Source organism: Myotis myotis, unplaced genomic scaffold (genome assembly GCF_014108235.1).
Source record: "Myotis myotis isolate mMyoMyo1 unplaced genomic scaffold, mMyoMyo1.p scaffold_m19_p_13, whole genome shotgun sequence".
In the NCBI taxonomy this organism is placed as follows: Eukaryota; Metazoa; Chordata; class Mammalia; order Chiroptera; family Vespertilionidae; genus Myotis; species Myotis myotis.
In genome coordinates this window covers 20,053,612-20,071,718 of record NW_023416317.1, presented here as the reverse complement: position 1 = coordinate 20,071,718, position 18,107 = coordinate 20,053,612, and the positions used below count along the sequence as shown (strand labels likewise).

Here is an 18,107-nt window from a genome sequence, read left to right as displayed (position 1 = left end):
ATTGATTTTGGAAACTATTTTCTTCTCTGCATCACTTCCACTAATACTTTAAGTGACTTAAGTTTCACACTTTTGAAAATATTCTCTTCAAAAACAACAAAGACTTTGCAGATCTGCTTCACAGGCAGTGGGGAATGTGAGAGTAGGTATACGGTGATTATCTATAGTGTTTGTTTAATAAAGTCTGAAAAGAACCCTGTAAGCCACAGACATGTGAAGAGGGTCATCTTAATCATTGCAATCTCTTCCTACCTGCCTCTTTGGAAATCTGCGTGAAGGATTCCACACCTTTCTCTCCGTAACTTCCTTCAGATGCGAGAGTAGACACGTAATTCCAGCCTAGGGCCTTCACAATGTCTACCATGGCCTGGGCTTGGAAGGAGTCAGGTGGGACCACGCGGGAGAAGAAGTCATAGCGCCGGTCGTCACTTAACTCAGGTGCCGTTGACGCATAACTAATCTGGGGGATCTGAAAAGACAAGAAAGCACCACATGAGAGCAAACCACCAGGATGCGAGAAGATCATTAACACTGACAACAATTTTCCCCAAATACAGAACTTGAGTTCCAAAGAGGATGTGTGTGTTGCCAACCCTGACTCAAAGTCCACACCCAGTGAGAAAGTCACCTGGTGGGTCCTTACCTGAGTAATTCCTCAATTAGAGAGGTAGTGAGGTGGAGGGGAAATAAAAATGGATTTGCTCTTGATAAGATGTGATTTCAAAGTTTAATGTGGTTTTTTTTCGACTAGTGTTTACTTTCGTGAAGCTATTTCACCTCAATGACTTAGTTGCATCATTAGTATACGATTGTTTTGAGGGGCAAGGATATAAATGTGCATTGCTTATCAGCGGTTCTCAACTTGTGGGTCGCGAACAATGAAAATACATCCTGCATATCAGATATTTACATGACGATTCATAACAGTAGCAAAATTACAGTGATGAAGTAGCAACGAAAATAATTTTATGGTTGGGGGGTCACCACAAACATGAGGAATTGTATTAAAGGGTCGCGGCATTAGGAAGGTTGAGAACCACTGGCTTAGATGCTTGTGACAGGGTGGGCACTTAATACATGGGGGTGATGATAATCAAAACAGAGAACAGCGTGGGTTTCCTTACTAAGTTCACACATTCCCCACAAGTGGATTCCCAGGTTCTCTGTAACATTTTATCACAAACATCGCCCTCAACATTCTAAGAACATATGTTTACATATCTCTATCATTGCTTTAGAAATATTTTATTCAACTCTTTATTATGTTCCACTCATGTTCTAAAGTTTTATATGCACTACCTTACCTAACCATCAGTAAATATTCTTTACTATACTATATATATTATATTACACTCTGCTATTATTAACTCATTTTACCAAAGAGGAGATGAGACTTGAAAATAGAATATGACCTTATCTCAGGTCATAAGGTTGTAGGTCCTCAAACTTTAAACTGGCCAATGCAAATTTCTGAACTATTAACTATGATACTTAAATGAATTATTACTAAAATATTTTAATAATAAGCATAAAACAAGGAAGGACCATAGATTATTAGAGTCCAGGCCAATTTCTGTCCATAGCACTGATTACTGACACATTATTTTACAGGTCACTCTCAGCTGTTGTTCAAACATTTTATTTAAATGCCATATTAAAGCTTATATAAATACTAGAGGCCTGGTGCACAAAATTTGTGCATGGGAGAGGGGGTGTCCCTAAGCCAGGCCTGGACCCTCTTACAATCCTGGACCCCTCAGGAGATACCCAACTGTCGGTTTAGGCCCTATGGGGTGGCCTAAACCGGCAGTCGGACATCCCTCTCACAATCTGGGACCACTGGCTCCTAACCACTCGCCTGCCTGCCTGCCTGATTGCCTCTAACCACTTGCCTGCCTGCCTCATAGCCCCCCTAACCACTTGCCTGCCTGCCTGACCCTAACTGCTTGCCTGCCTGCCTCATCATTCCTAACCACTCTGCCTACCTGCCTCATTGCCCCTGCCTCTGCCTGCCTGCCTGATTGCCCCTAACCACTTGCCTGCCTGACTCATCACCCCTAAACACTCGCCTGCCTGCCTGATCACCCCTAACTGCCTCTGCCTTGGCCCCCGCAGCTGTGGCTTCATCCGGAAGGACGTCCAGAGGTTTGTTCGGCTGTCTGGTCTAATTAGCATATTACGCTTTTATTATTATAGATATTCATAGACTGAGTTCCCTATGTTTCATTTATAGTTCTGAGGTTATAATTTTAGAAAAAGAAAATACCAACTGAATAAAGGCTTTGGGCAGAAAAATAAAAGTAAAGAAGAAGAGAGGGAGGGAGGGAAAGAAGGAGGGAGGGGAAAGAGAGGTGGAGAGAGACCTTTTCTTACAAGAAATAAAAAAGAAAGAAGCCAAGCATATCAACACATTTACATCAATTTCAACTTGTGGAAATGGAAAAGCTTCATGCAATTGCACAGCTGTCTTTCCTGCCAAAATCCCTTTCTACGTTTGAAAGAGTGATAATAAAGATACACTCAGCCCTCTGCTTGAATCTGCATTTATGTAGCTGCTGCAAAATATCAGAATTGTAAAGTGCCCCAATGCAAATGCATTTTCAAAACTGTGCCCCAAATTTCAGTAATGAAAACCCTGGGGAAGCAGCTTTCTTTCCTCAGTTCCATGCACCCTTTGAAAATGGGCCCTATCTGTGGTCCATCCTTCCTACTACAAACAAGAAATATCTCCTCGCTTAAGACTCATATGTCCCTTTAGGGTCATATAAACACCCTATATCCAGTGAGACTTAAGTGATGCTAGACTAAGGAATGAAAGACTGACTGGATTTCATTTCTAAACTAAAAATGCATATTGAGGCTATAAGAATATCCCTCCTAGAATTAGGGATGAAGGACTGGAAGAATGTATGTAACCTTACATGTGTTGCTGTGCACTTATTTAGCTATGAGGCTGCATATGTAGTTACTTGGTTTCAAACTAATGTTTAAGCCTATGGAGTAATTATTTTGAAGTGTGTGTTGTAACTAGTACCTACAACTGACCAAATTATTATTAGTCATCTTTAGTGATTAACTTCCACACTCTCCTTGATCTCTGACTGTACTTCCTTTTTCTTGCCAGTCTCCAATGGAAATGCAGAATTGATCTTTTGATGACGATAACTTAGTATAATAAAACTTCAACTATAGAAAAATAAATGTTCCATATCTCTTTGAATCTTCCTTTTTCCAATTTAAAAAACAGCTTTAATCTTCATAAGACTAAATTTTCATCTTATTTTATTATTCTTTACTCTTACATCATTAACTTTTGCCTATCACACAAAAATGGTGCAATTGATGAGTATCAAATAGAATTAAAAACATCTATAAGCCATCATATTTGTTTACAGTTTAGACTTTTATTTAGAAAAATAATAATATACATTATTTTTAAAAAATTAAAGACACGAAACAAGAAAATAACTTTAATGCCTTTATCCCTATTAACATTTGCTATACCGCTTTATCATTTTTGTGTGCATGAGGGTATGCACATAAATGTTACTAAGCAAAAAAACATGAGTCTTGCCCTGCTGGAATGGCTCGATGGTTGAGCATCTACCTATGAACTAAGATGTCATGGTTTCATTCCTGGTCAGGCACATGCCCAGGTTGTGGGCTCGATCCCCTGTATGAGGTGTATGGGAGGCAGCTTATCAATGATTTTCTCTCAACTTTGGTGTTACCATCTCTCTCTCCCTTTCCCTTCACCTCTGAAATCAATAAAAATATTTTTTAACATGAATCTTAATCTCTTCTTCCCTTCCCTAGTTTCATTTCTCTTTCTCTCACTTCCTGGTTGCATAATATTCTACTAACTAAGCCTAAGATAAACCTAATCTTCATTGTTAAATGTTTAAACATATTTCAAGTTTCCATTACCACTAGAAGTTAAAAAAATATTCTGACAGTTGATTCAAGTCCTTGTGGACATAAATGACTATTTTCTTAGATTACTGGTGAAGACTCTCCCTCACCAAAGTGACAGAAATAAATCAGGTTGACACTTAAATATTTCCCTATATGGAAATTACTTGAGGTTGTACTATAAGGCAAAGCAAACATCTATATACATTTTTCCCACATGGCTAACTACTTGCCCCAGCACCATACGTTAAATACTCATTATATACTGATAGGCAAGGCCATCTTTTGTCACTATGAAAGCCTTTAACTATCCTCCAGTCTTGGGGTGTATTCTCCGCTATTTCACTTGTCTGTGACCAAGTATTGGGCCAGTGTTGTACTATTTTCCTTTTTATAAACTTAGAATTTTTAGGGCTATGCTGGGGTCCAACCCCAGCAGGTCCAGGGGTCCCCAAAGGTGTGGACGGAGTCAGTGAAGAAAGAAGGACACGGAGACAGCGTTCAGTTGATCAGCAGCCTAGCCAGGATCTCTAGCCAAGTTCTGGTCAGGATCTCCAGCGAAGTTCTGGTTAGGATCTCCAGCCAGGTTCTGTGTCCATGTTCTCTTGCTAGGTTCTCCAGCCAGGTTCTGTCCAGGTTCTCCAGTCAGGTTCAGTCACCAGGTTCTAGTCAGGTTCTCTTGCCAATTTCTGTAGTCAGGTTCAGTCCAGGATCTTTTGCCATGTTCTCTCGCTAGGTTCTGTCTCTAGGTTCTGCCTCCAGTTTCTGTCCAGGATCTTTTGCCATGTTCTCTCTAGCGAAGTTCTTCTGTCTCTAGGTTCTGTGTAGGTTCTGTGTCTAGGTTCTGTGTGTAGGTTTTGTGTGGGTTCTGTTGTCTTGTTACATCTGTATTTATACCAGTTGATTCCAATCCTATCAATCTCTATTCCAAAGGTTAGGGCGTTTCTTATCTCCATTCCAGGGAGTAAAGATTATGTAGCTTAAGCATGATTGTTAAAGTGATTAATTACCCGCCTGGCACTTAGTTAAGGGGTTTTATTCCCTATCTAACTTCAGGGGAAAATCCCTACCTGGGGAAACAACCTTTCTCAGAGAGGTGACCTTGGTTAAAACACATAGTGCCAAGAAGGTGAGCAAACATATTAAGAACAGTATGCCATGTATGCCAGGTCCCTTGAAACAGCAAGGATGGACCGGCTCCTGGCAGGGCTAGATTAATTAGAACACCTTCTCTCTTCATAATTGTTCTTTCGAAAAGGACCATGGGCAATCATACATGTTTAACTTTTCAGCTGAACTTTAGCACAAATGTTTCAATTTAGCATAATAATGTTCCATTAAGATTATGATGAGAATTTCATATATATATATATATATATATAAAATTTGGGAAGAATTGATACATTTATAATGTTTTATTCCCTATGGGAAAATGTTTTTCACCCATTCCATTATTCATTTTTTTCTCTTAGTAAAATTTTATCATTGTCTCCATGTGGGTGACATTATTTCTAGATAATTATTATTTTTATTACGTTACGAATGATATCAAATTTTTATTTTATTTTTATATGTTGCGGGTATGTAGGAATCTATTAATATTGTATATTTAGTTTATGACTTACAACCTTGTTAAAATTCATATTAGTTCTAATAGCTTTCAGTTTATTTTCTTGGGATTTATAGGTAAGCAAGCCACATTATAAGACTTAATTTAGTTTTCTTTTCTAACTACATTAGCTAGAATTTGCAGGAAAATAAGAACGATAGTAATGGAAATGGTTTGTCTTTTTCCTATTTCTCTACAATAAGCATTTAAAATCAACTAACATTTATTCTAATTTCTTATCTTAAAATGCATAGTCAAATTAAGATGAGTATCTTCAAATAGCTGAAAAATTACCATCCTTCAAAGATTATCCTTTGCAAACAAAAATCTCAGTTTTTCCAATTTTTTCTCCTACGACATGAATCAGGTGATGGCAAGATGAAAAATCAGTTTCAAGGAATCAAGTTTTTGAAACATAGTAGTTCTCACATCTTGGTCATCATTTAAAAGTTATGTAGCAGTCAACTATCCTCTTTTTAAACATTGAGAAACAAATGGAACAAAAACAGCAAGACCATCATTCTTCAAGTCATCAGATACAACATGTGCCAATCCTATATTCTATTCTTAAAATAGGGGGGAGGGGGAGCCCAATTCACACTGTTTCTAATTAACATACATATATGTTTAAGGCCCTAAGAATTCCTGTAAATCTAAGAGAAAGAAGACTAGGGGAAAACTAATTTCAAGAATAATTAAAATGGACACTCAAATAACTTATATCCTCTACATCTCGTAAAAACTTTCAAGTCTCACCAATGCAAGTCGTTGTGGGGACTGAATTCTTCTGATGAACTAAAAAAATAATAATAATAATCACAAGTAAAACTAAATCTAATTAGTGGCACAAACCAGTCACTAGGAGGAGCTCAAGGCTCTCTCCTGACCTTGCCCAAGTTAGCCCTGGAAAGCATGAGTTTATACCAAGGTCAGTTGATCAGTTCTTCTGGAACACCACAGTATTCTTTGGTAACAAGTGTCACAACATGTCATTAAACATGTAAAACTATATGTTTATTATTCTTTCCTTTCTGGGAGACTATTTCCCCTTGTGGAGAGCAATTACCTTACTCATCATTTTATCACCACTGGATAGCACTGTACCCAGGGCAGAACAGGAGCCTGATTGATCAGTATGTGTTCAATGAAAAAATGAGCCCGTAAATGAATGAATGGAATAACCCTGAGAAAACAGAATCCCTTATATACACAGTGTGGCTTCCACAGCACGTGGAAGTCACCCCTGCCCTGGTCAGGCAGCTCTCGGCAGGGTAGCAAATACTTCTTCTCGCCCTTTCTCTACCTTGGCATGAGTTTCCCTGGGATTTCCTTCCTCGTCACTGAGATGTAGGACAAGTTGACATTAGATGAGGCTTCAAAAGTAAAAAAACCTACGGAGTCATTTAGGCTTCTCACTCTTATTTCTCCTAGGCCTGAGACCTAGCACTCCAGGCAACGTATACCACCGTGCCCAGAGTTCAATCTAAGGCTTCAAGACACCCTTGGGTTTCTCATTTTAAACAGGGTGGTTCTGCCCTGCTGTCTCCATAGCTTTTCTCCCATCTGGAACCAGGCTTGGCTATCAGATGCGAGATGGAATTAGTATCCTCAGTTCCAGGAAAATGACTTTATGTTAACACTAGAGGCCCGATGCATGAAATTCGTGCAAGGGATTCGGTCCTCACAGACGCGGCGGCCCTGGCTTCATCAGGAAGGTCTTCCAGAAGGCCGTTTGGCCGTTCGGTCTGATTAATATATTACGCATTTATTATTATAGATTGCCATTACCAAATCAAAATAGAAAGAAAAAGGAAAGAGAATCTAAAGAAAATAATTCTGTAATTTCAAATATATACAAAATAAAATATCATCAGTATGCGATGGAATTTTCATTTCCCAAGTGTGGACAAGATCAAACGCTTCTCAATTTAATTTCATCTTATAATCACTACAGTCAAACTCTAGGCTGAGGGATCTCATGAGCTTGGAAACACACCCCTTTAGCCATCATCTTTGTGTCAAAATAGCTGAAGACCCAAGTCTAGATGTGGACTAGATTACAGTAATATTCATAAATATTTTAAAAATCCCCACTACTCCACACAAACTTGATTCTAATAAACATAAATTTCTAAATATTTATAAAAAGAAGAAATCAATTATTTAGAAAAAAATGAAAGATCTGAAATTGGTTTCATGTATTTTGAGCTTCTTTCCCTTGATAGCACAAGGGCAGTACCTATGACAAGGTCAGTCACCTGGGAACTTCTAATTTCTGGAAAGGTGCAGGGGAGCTCTGGGTCCATGTTCGGGGGAAGTTGCATGGCCAGGAAAGGCAACACAAAAAGTACTGACACTTGTTCCGGAGGGAAGTTCCCACAAAACTTGCAAAAGGCAATTTTTGGAAGTATCATGTGCAATTAAGACAATGCTTCGGTGTACCTGTGGAGATATTAATGAACTCCCGTGGGGCATTATTAAGTTCACAGTTAGCAGTCATTTCACTCTTAGTTCTTATTAAGCTTTATTGATATGGATCCCTAAAACAGGGAAATGGCCGAATAACCCTTTCAGGATCATTCTTTGGAGCATCATTCTCTCCGATTTTTACATATCTGTTTCCTAGATTAACATCTCTGCTCATATGAGGATGGCTGGACTTTAACTCTAATTTTTGATAGCATTTGTTTATCTCAAAGTACTGAGTAAAGATCTTCAATTAGGTTAAAATCTAGAGTTTCACTCAACTTTAAACTACTCATGACTGAGATTACCATCAAGTATTGCAACTTTTTCCTTTGTCTTTGCATTTGTGTGTATATCTAGTAAAAACGCAGAGGCCTCTGGAGATGGAGAAATACCTCCATCCATATCTCCAGAGCATTCGATGACAAAGCACAATAGAGACCTTGCCCTCCCAAAATGAGGACACAGAAATCATTAGCATGTACTTTTCTAGAGGAGCAGAAAGATGAAAAGAAGGAAAATTATTTGGATGACCTTTCAGGGTCCTCGATAATCCTACATGTCTATGAATTATCTCTGGCCAGTCTCCCTCACAATCACCATGTCTTAAGAAACAAAAAGTAATTGAAGTGGTTTTTAAAAATATTTCTCATGTTTGTTAAATATGATCCTAGATCTCTCTCTCAGGCCGCCAGAACCAGAGTGTACGCCTTGAAGTTTCCCTTACTAAACATTAATGCACGACTTCTGAGATATCCCACTAGCAATAAAAATTCCAAATCCCTGTAAAGCGGGGTTTCTCGACCGTAGGACCACTGACACACGAAGTCAGCTAATCCTATGCTGTGGCAGGATGCTTAGCAGCATCCCTGACTTCTGGCACCAGATGCCAGAAGCAAGTCCTGCAGCTGTCACAGTCAACTTGACTGCACACAATGCAAAAAACCCTTGGGGCGCGGTGGGGTGGGGATGTAAAATCACCAGGGTTGAGAATCACTGGGCTAGAGGTGTCCGTAAAAGCACAGCTGCAGCCAGAACTCCGTGGTCACATCCCAAAGTGCCAATGAAAGGAGATGCTTTTAATGGCATATACGGCTCTATACAGTTCATGGTTTCCATATTTTCTCTAGACTTTTCATGTTTTCCTTTCCACTGGCCAAGCTTTCCCAGGTATCAAAGCCCCCTGTGCTTCCCAGGCACCTTCCCTCAGCTGGGCTCTCAGCAGAGGGCACGGCGACAATGCTGCCCAGATGCTCAGCCCTTTACCAGGGCACAGGCGGGAGCTTCTTCCGCTGAAGAAAGACTTTTTCCAGGAGAAACTGAAATTAAATCCAAACTTATTTTCTCTCTGAGAACTGCTGCCACCTTTTTAAGTATGCTGTGGTCCCCAAATCTTGATTATTTGGGATGGTTGAAAATGGAGAGTTACAGTTCACTGAATATCGTGGTACCCTGTGTGCTATGCCCTCCGTGAATTCCACTTTTCCAAGAGCGAGGGCACAACACAGTGCACTTAACAGGATTGCTACTGAGCGTGATGTAATCGCCGCTTCGTGATTCAGAAGCCACTTCTGGGGCTGGTGGGGCTGCAGCACATTCATTCTCCTTGGAGGAGGCTGCAGATATAGAAGTTCCGAAGACGAGGTCGAATCTGCACTGATCCTTTGATTCCCTGAAAGACGCTTACTTGATAAAAAAAGTCTTTAGTCTTTCACCCTTATCAAGAGGGGGGAAAGCAATGCTGTTTGCTTCAGCTTTCATATGGCTCACATTTTGACTAAACAAGCAGTTTGTGACTATCTGTTAAAACAAAAAGATGATTCATAAGATTTTTGCTTGATAAATAATTTTCTACCATTTAATTCAGATAATACAAGATTACTCGAGTAGTGTATCACCCACTTTTTAAACATCTATATAATTTAATACAATAAATGTGATAATTAATGAGGAACCAGCTTTAGATGATAGGATAATCTAATACACACACACAGAGAGAGATAGATACTATGAAGAAAACAAAACAGTTTAAAAAGAGAATGACTTAGATGGTACTGTAGATAAGGTACCAAGTAAAATACACACACAAAACATTCAATCTATTCCAAAATATATCTGTAATTTACCACACCACCTTTAATTCTGTAGGACAAATTTATTTACTTCTCTGTGGCCTTTTCTTGCTTTGCATAGGTCTGAAATACCTACTTCATACCTTTGCTTATTTAAATTCTAGGAGTACTTCTTAAATATCCAGATTGATTATATGAAAATGTCTTTGGGGTATTTGCCCTGATTCTAAGCAAAGGGTCCCCTCTCCTGCTACGCATCATTCTTTGCTGTTTGTTACTCAGCTTTCATCTCATTCTTCTATCACCAGACTCCTTGAGGAAAAAAATTGTGTCTAAATTTTCTTTCATGTATCCCATCATTGTAGGACTATACAAATGTTAGAGTTTTATTGGAATTTGAAAATCATGAGCAAAGATGCTTTTGGCCATAGGTAACATATTACTCAATTAATAGTGACTTACATAACAAAATCACTAAATAAATCTGGAAATAGCTGCTTTCCAGGTTGGTTTGGTGACTTGGCAATGCAGGGGCATTGGTTTGTTTCTCTGAAGTTCTCTCAGCTCCTCTCAGACTCAGAGGCGGTTCCCGGTGCTCTCATCATGTGTCACCTGGCATCATTAAAATGGAAAGGCAGGAGTAGGGGCCTCTATAAACAAAGGCTTTCTCTTTTCATCCAGTTGGCTTTTAATCCAGAAGGAATTTTGTTTTTCTAAAATGTTCTACTCCTCATCATATTTCTCTGACATCTCATTGACTGGAATTGTGTCCCATGATCTTCCCTCCTACAAACACTGGCAAAAATAAACAAGACTGCCATGATTAGCTTATGACCCAACCTCTGAGGATGGATGCCCAGATGCCAGAAAAAAAAAAATCTAGGTTCTCTGGGAGGGACCAAGGCAGGTAAGTAAATTGTCATTTGGCAGACAGGTAACTCGGTCCGTGTCACAGCAAAAATGTAGTCTCCATTGTGAATTAATATGAGTTTGACATGCTTGTAGGCATCTAAGAACTGCTTAAAGAACGCATAAATAACTCCAGGAGTGCACCCATGTGTTTTCACTAACCAAATTGGGGGGCGGGAGAGGGACTATGTGGCTTTTACAAAGTATGTTTGGTCATAACCCTTCCCCTCCCGAATCTTTATTGTAGTCTTGTATAATTATCATTCCTCAGAAACCTGGGTGGGGGAAACTGTACTAAACAAATTACTGAAAGGTCACTGAGGAGGAAAAAAACCCGTAACATTGTAAGTTTGGAGAAGATGTGACCAAGGGTGGTTTAAGCTACTTAGAAGATAGGAGGCAGATATCCCTTGGTAAAGATCCGAAGGAAAGCCTTTCTTGGGGTGGAGAGTGGTGGAAGCAAATGCACAGAGTAACTAAGACAGGGGTGGGCAAACTTTTTGACTCAAGGGCCACAATGGGTTCTTAAACTGGACCGGAGGGCTGGAACAAAAGCATGGATGGAGTGTTTGTGTGAACTAATATAAATTCAAAGTAAACATCATTACATAAAAGGGTACGGTCTTTTATTTCAATAGTTTTATTCATTTCAAACGGGCTGGATCCGGCCCGCAGGCCGTAGTTTGCCCACGGCTCAACTAAGATGTGGGGTTCTGTTGAAGAAAGTAGAGACTTATATGGCTTGAGGATAGAACCCATAATTCCACTTGATTTATACCTAGAGAAAAGGATAGGGGGAGATGATAAAATAAGATAATACCTCTCTAAATTAATTTTGTTTCTTCTGATAGTATAACTACTCATACAGAATAATGAAACATACAAAATCTCCCTAACACCCAGTACTATGCTCTTGGAAGAATAGTTAGGTGATCCACAAACAGAAACCCTAAGAGTCACTAAGTCCCAAATATCTCCTGAGTAATAACAAATGAAGAGGCTCCTTCACTCTGATACCAGCACCACTCCACAACGATTCAATTAGATAAAGTGTCATTGATTCTGCAAAAAGGTCTCTGCCACAAAAGGTTTTCATGGATTCATCTTGTACCTGAAGCACCTATTCCCTGCTGTTCTGGGATGTAAGGAATTGCTCTCTTTGTTACTAAGGGCCCCCCTGCCTGCAGAGGACAGGCCCTAGGGGGAGATGCTAAGCTGGGCATTTGTCTAGTTTTCTCTCTGTCTTTCCTCCTAGTTCCTTGATGGGAAAAGCACAGGAAAGAGAAAACAAATGGTAAAACTTTGGGAAGGGTAGAGTCTTAGCCAGAGGTTTAAATGTTAGTGAAGTTCATCCAGGATTAATAGATCTTGATATAACTGTGAAATATTTAAATTTACATGAAAGAGAACTGGAGACTGTGAGCCAGTAGAGTGTGAATGGGCTCTTCATTCACCCTTTTCATTAGACCCTCCCCCCTTTTTTGGAAAGAAACCTTTTTTACCCATCTCTATTTTAGCTGGAGCTTTTGGGACCTAGAATCTAGAGACTGTTCCTGGGTAAAATATGTGTGTGAAAAAATACCTCCTGTAAAATCGCCCAGGTGTTTTTCAGGTTGAAGTAGCCTGCGGGGTTATCTTCACTGCATAATGTTGAAAATAACGATTTGTCCTGGAATTTCCCATTTTTAATATTCTTTCCCCAACATCCTGCAAATTCTGCTATCACATTCCCTGACACCATATCATCGTCCAATTACCACAACGGTGCCGTTTTTTACTTGTAATTGCATTTTTGGTTGACTACTTCCCGTGAAGATTGAGGGGAGAGAGAATGTCATCAGTGGCAGCACTGCAAGCTGTATTCTAACAAGATTGCTTCAGGAAAGATGTGGATATGAAGCTGCTAATCCCTTCATAATGCATGGGTTTCTAATTGAGGCAAGTCTTGGCTGGACTTGGACATTTGTCCCTTTTTATGATCTTACTAGAGGCCCGGTGCACGAATTTGTGCACGGGTGGGGTCTGGCCAGCCCACCCCGATGGGAGCTGATTGTGCAGGGCTGGCAGAGGGTAGGGAGTACAGGAGGTTGGCCAGCAGGCCCTGCCCCCAATTGGGGTTGGGGGGGCTGATTGGGGGGATAGGCTGCCCCCCGATCGGGCCGGTTGGCCAGCCACAGTACACATCATAGCGACCGGTTGTTCCGGTTGTTCCGGGCCCTTGGCTTTCATATATATACATCCCTTAGATGCCAGGTTTCAAGGACAAGGTATCTCGAATGGTCAAGGATGGATGTTAGTGCTGATGGAGTCAGATCTCTACTTTTACAGAGAAAACAATGCTCAGAAAGGGAAATTAATTTACCAAAAGCTGCATTGTCATAATATTACTGAGAAACAACTGGAATCATGTCTTTTGATAAGACCCTACAGAGAAGTTTCCCGAAATCCATATTGTTCTAAGTGTTCAGTTCCTCTGCGTATTATATTTCAAAATTAGCCTCATTTTTATTTTTAAGCAATATCAATTATAAAGTGGCTAGGTTGCAAAAATAGAAAACACAAAAAAATAGTTGCTCAGAAATAGGTTTATTACTCTATTAAAATAGAGTAATAGGTAAAATAGGTAGCTAGTTAAATAGTTCAGAGTGGGCACAGCAGTGCCATGGTCACCTGAGACCCAGGTTCTTGGCATTCTCTGCTCTACCATCCTAGCATGTCAATTCCATCCTCGATGTCACTTAGCAGCCCAGATGCTGCCAGAGTGCCATCAATTATGGACTCATTCCAGGTAGCAAGATGGGAGATGTGGAAAAAGAGGCAGGGACACATTTTCCAGTTGGTTGAAATCCTTCCAAGGCACCTTCTCTGCTTTGCACACAACAAAGCCACCTATATATCATTATCCCATTCTCATGGTCACATCTAGTTGCAAAAATATTTTTATATGTTTTATTGATTTTAGAGAGAGAAAATGGGAAGAGAGAAATAGAAACACCAATGAGGAGAGAAAAAATCAATTGCATGCCTCCTACATGCCCCCTATTGGGGATCAAGCCCCCAACCTGGGCATGTGCCCTGACGGAGAATTGAACCTGTGACCTCTTGGTTAATGGGTTGATGCTCAACCATTGAGCAACACTAGCCAGGCCAGAAACTAATTTTGAAAAATGTATTATTTTAGCCATGTACATTGTTGCCCCTCCCCCCAATAAAACTTAGGTCTACTACTAAGAAGAGAAAGAAATAGAAACAGAGTAGCCATCACCTGCTACAATCTTGTAGGATAGATAAGGTTGGCCATGTACATCTCTAGGCCAGGGAATGGATAAGTAGATACAGTTGAAAATTTAGATGTGATTTAATCAATCTTTAAAACAATTGCCATGAAGGGAAAGAAGACATAGTCAGTGGTCAATAATCCCCTAGTCCCATGGTTGGCAAACCGCGGCTTGCGAGCCACATGCGGCTCTTTGGCCCCTTCAGTGTGGCTCTTCCACAAAATACCACATGCAGGCACGCACGTCCAGTGCGATTGAATCTTCATGGCCCATGTGCAGAAGGAGGTATTTTGTGGAAGAGCCACACTCAAGGGGCCAAAGAGCCGCATGTGGCTCATGAGCCACGCTTTGCCAAGCCGCGGTTTGCCAACCACTGCCCTAATCGAATATGAAGCATATGTTGACCATAAATAATAAATGAAGTTGGGAGTACACTCTCATTAGGATTACCCTATAATCATTCCCAAACAGTACCCCTATTTACATGAAAATATTCCAGGCACTAAACTGTTGTGCTTCCACTAGTATTGGCTTTATAACGTCCCACTTCTTCTGCTATGAACATCCATAAAAGTTCACCCAAGAATTCCTCCCATACAACTCTTTCAAATGTTTTTAATGTGGATAATTTTCATATTCATTTTTAAAAATGTCTCCCAATTTCAGTTTACAGGCAACTTTGTGATAGTTTATTCAAGTTCCTGGGTTCTTTTCAGCCACAATGTTCCTCCATGGACTGGAGAGATAGCTCCCTTAACCTACTCCACCTTGAGCAATTAAAAAGTTACACAATTCTTGCCCCCCAGCATGGCTCAGTGGTTGAGCGTCAACATAAGAACCAGGAGGTATGGTTCAATTCCCCGTCAGGGCACATTCAAGTGTGGGGCATGTAGGAGGCAGCCAATCAATGATGATCTCTCATCATTGGTATTTCTATCTCTCTCTCTCTCTTCCTCTCCGAAATCAATAAAAATATATATTTTAAAAGAGAAGTTACAATTCTTGATTTCAATGCTACCAAGGGCAGGAAAACTCCTATATCTGTAAACTATCATCCCAAATAAAGAACCCGGGACATTCAAATGCCAGGATGATCAGCCCATGCATCTTGAAGCAATGTGCTGTGGGTGCCAGGTGTCTGGCTTCCAGCAGTCAGACTTTAGTCCTGTTTATATTCATGCACAGAAAATAAAATAGAATGAAAATATAATTTTCCAGTTAAAATGTCAAATAAAGCGATGGGGATGCATTTTGTTTCTTACAGTGAATAAATATATTCTGAAAAATAAGTCACAATCTCGTTGGAATCAAGGAGATCAATACTTTAAGTAATTTTCAGAAGAAGTACTATGCCAAGAAAAGAATTTCTTCCAACTTCTACCCAGTGCTATCATTTTATTTTACAGCTGCCAGAATTTTTTAAGTGAAGGGCCCCATACAAATATTTAATTCTGAACTCTTCTTATCTTCCCTGTGCCATTTTTCACCTTTATCTCTCTGAGATGATATTGTGTGTGCTTCCTACTTTAAAGAATACTATTGACTCAGGCTAGCACTATTGTACCTCATAGAAAAGGGTCCACTTCTCATTCTGATCTTAATGTATTGCTACAGTAAAATCAATAAGCATATTAAGGAGCTCTGACTTCTCCACTTCTAGCACAGAAGTCACCTAATATGTTCCAAATTTGAAACTGATCGTTTGGGTTAGGCAAACAATGTTGAAGGAAAAAAAATGTTGGAAAATTACAAAGTAGTTTCTTCTGTGTTTTGAAATAAAATATTTTATTGATGTGCATGTGTAGTATATTTACTACATTATTTACTACGAGAGGCCTGGTGCACAAATTCCTGCACAGGTGGAGTCCCTCAGGGTAGCCTGAGGAGATCAGGCCCCAGCTCACACCCCAGCCTCGCAGCCCCAGCTCACACCCCCAGCCTTGCAGCTCTATCTGGCACTCCACCTTGGCCTGGCGCCGCCCCCTCACCTGCTCCACCATCTCACCTGCTGGGTGATGGGGCCAGGCCCCCTGCCCGGCTCCCTCAGTGCCTGGGAGCCGAGCGGCAGCCCTGCCCCTTCCTCCCCCGCCCCCCCACCGCTGGTCGCCATCTACTGGGTGATTGGCAGGGCAATCGGGCCCTCACTCACACCTGCCTTGACCTGGCACCACTTGCTCATCTGCTCCACCATCCTGCCTCGGTCTTGCTCTCGTTCGGGCCAATCGGGGCCAGCAGTGCCTCCATTGCCTCTAGCTGCCAGCACCATGTCACTGAGGCCTGCCATGTTCCGCGCCACCCCCTGGTGGTCAGCGCACATCATAGCGAGCGGGGACAATTTGCATATTATGCTTTTACTATACAGTGGGGCCTTGACTTACGAGTTTAATTCATTCCGTGACGGAGCTCGTAACTCAAATTACTCGTATGTCAAATCAATTTTCACCATTACAATGACATGTGATGCTGGGCTGATGTTGTGGCGTTCACTGTGACGTTCGCTGCACCAACTAGCGGTGGGGTATCTGAAGCTGACTCATAACCCGAATTTTAGCTCGCAACTCAAAGCAAAAAATCGGCCAAGAGATGGCTCGTATCTTGAAAAACTCGCTAGTTGGGACACTCGTAAATGAAGGCCCCACTGTATAGGATTTTACTATTATCCTCTAGGTACCATTTATACTGTACTATTTGTATACTGTTTACTATTTCTATACTGTATGTAAAGCTAATGAAAAATAGGACATATTATGCATAATTTAAAGAATACATGTTTCTAGTTAGTATTAAGAAAAATAAATCTAAAAACCTTTATACAGCCTATGGAATATTCTAACTAGAAGCTTTTCTGAAGATTGACACTGCGGTAGGAGGCAGCCACCTTGCATTTAAGTCATTGGTGATGAGGAAAATGGATGCTGAAACATGAATTGTAATTTGTAGGAGAAGCTACAGCACTGTCCTTAGAGCAGCGGTTCTCAACCTGTGGGTCCCGACCCCTTTGGGGGTCAAACGACCCTTTCACAGGGGTGGCCTAAGACCATCGGAAAACACATATATAATTACATATTGTTTTTGTGATTAATCACTATGCTTTAATTATGTTCAATTTGTAACAATGACATTGGGGGTCACCACAACATGAGGAACTGTATTAAAGGGTCGCGGCATTAGGAAGGTTGAGAACCACTGGCTTAGAGGTAGATGCTCTGGTCCATTTTCTTTGAAGTGGTGGTGACCTCTCCACACTGACTGTTCTGATTCTCTCTCTGACCCCTGTGGTGCCCAGATGTGTCTGTGGAGGATGGTAGGGACAAGGAGAGGTGACCTCCCCTCAGACATTTAGGAGAGAGAGAGAGAGAGAGGGAGAGAGAGAGAGAGATCTGTGAGCCTCCCACCTGCCCACCAATGCCAGAGTGTTGGGTAATTTCACAAGAGACATCCCTTCTTAGGGACAGGATGAACTCTTTTAAGACAAGCACCATGCCAATTTGGAGTCGTTTTTGGCTTCTGACCATGGCCTACTCTTATACGACTTCTCTGAGGTGGGACATTCAGGTAACAGATTTACTCACCCCGTTAAAAAAGGCCTGTGAGCATCTTGTTCCCAATATCTTAAAGAGATCGTGTCAAAGTGCATTTTTTAAAACACTACAAGTTCCAGGCCATGGAAAAAAAAATGTAGGGAAGTCACAGAAGCGAGAGAGAGATAAACTGATAGAAAAGGGAGAGAGAGAGCAGATGGGTACCCCAAATAGTTTTTTAAAAAGACAACACTTTGTATCTTGGGAGGTTTAACTGTTTGTGAATGAAGGATCTGTTTCACTTCCCCATGACGTAGATAGTAATGAACTCAGCTCACCC

General features: G+C 40.7%; 1 protein-coding gene across 2 annotated transcripts in view; it reads right to left on the bottom strand.

Annotated features, from left to right (window-relative positions):
• GRM7 (glutamate metabotropic receptor 7) overlaps positions 1-18,107 on the bottom strand; it is a 756,022-nt gene that overhangs the window by 508,957 nt on the left and 228,958 nt on the right. For both annotated transcript variants that reach the window (XR_004971482.1, XM_036332027.1), the window contains exon 2: positions 253-469. Coding sequence is in view for 1 of the 2 variants with exons in the window: in XM_036332027.1 (XP_036187920.1) it covers positions 253-469 (217 nt within the window). In the remaining variant the exon portion in view is untranslated. The remainder of the gene's footprint in view (positions 1-252; positions 470-18,107) is intronic.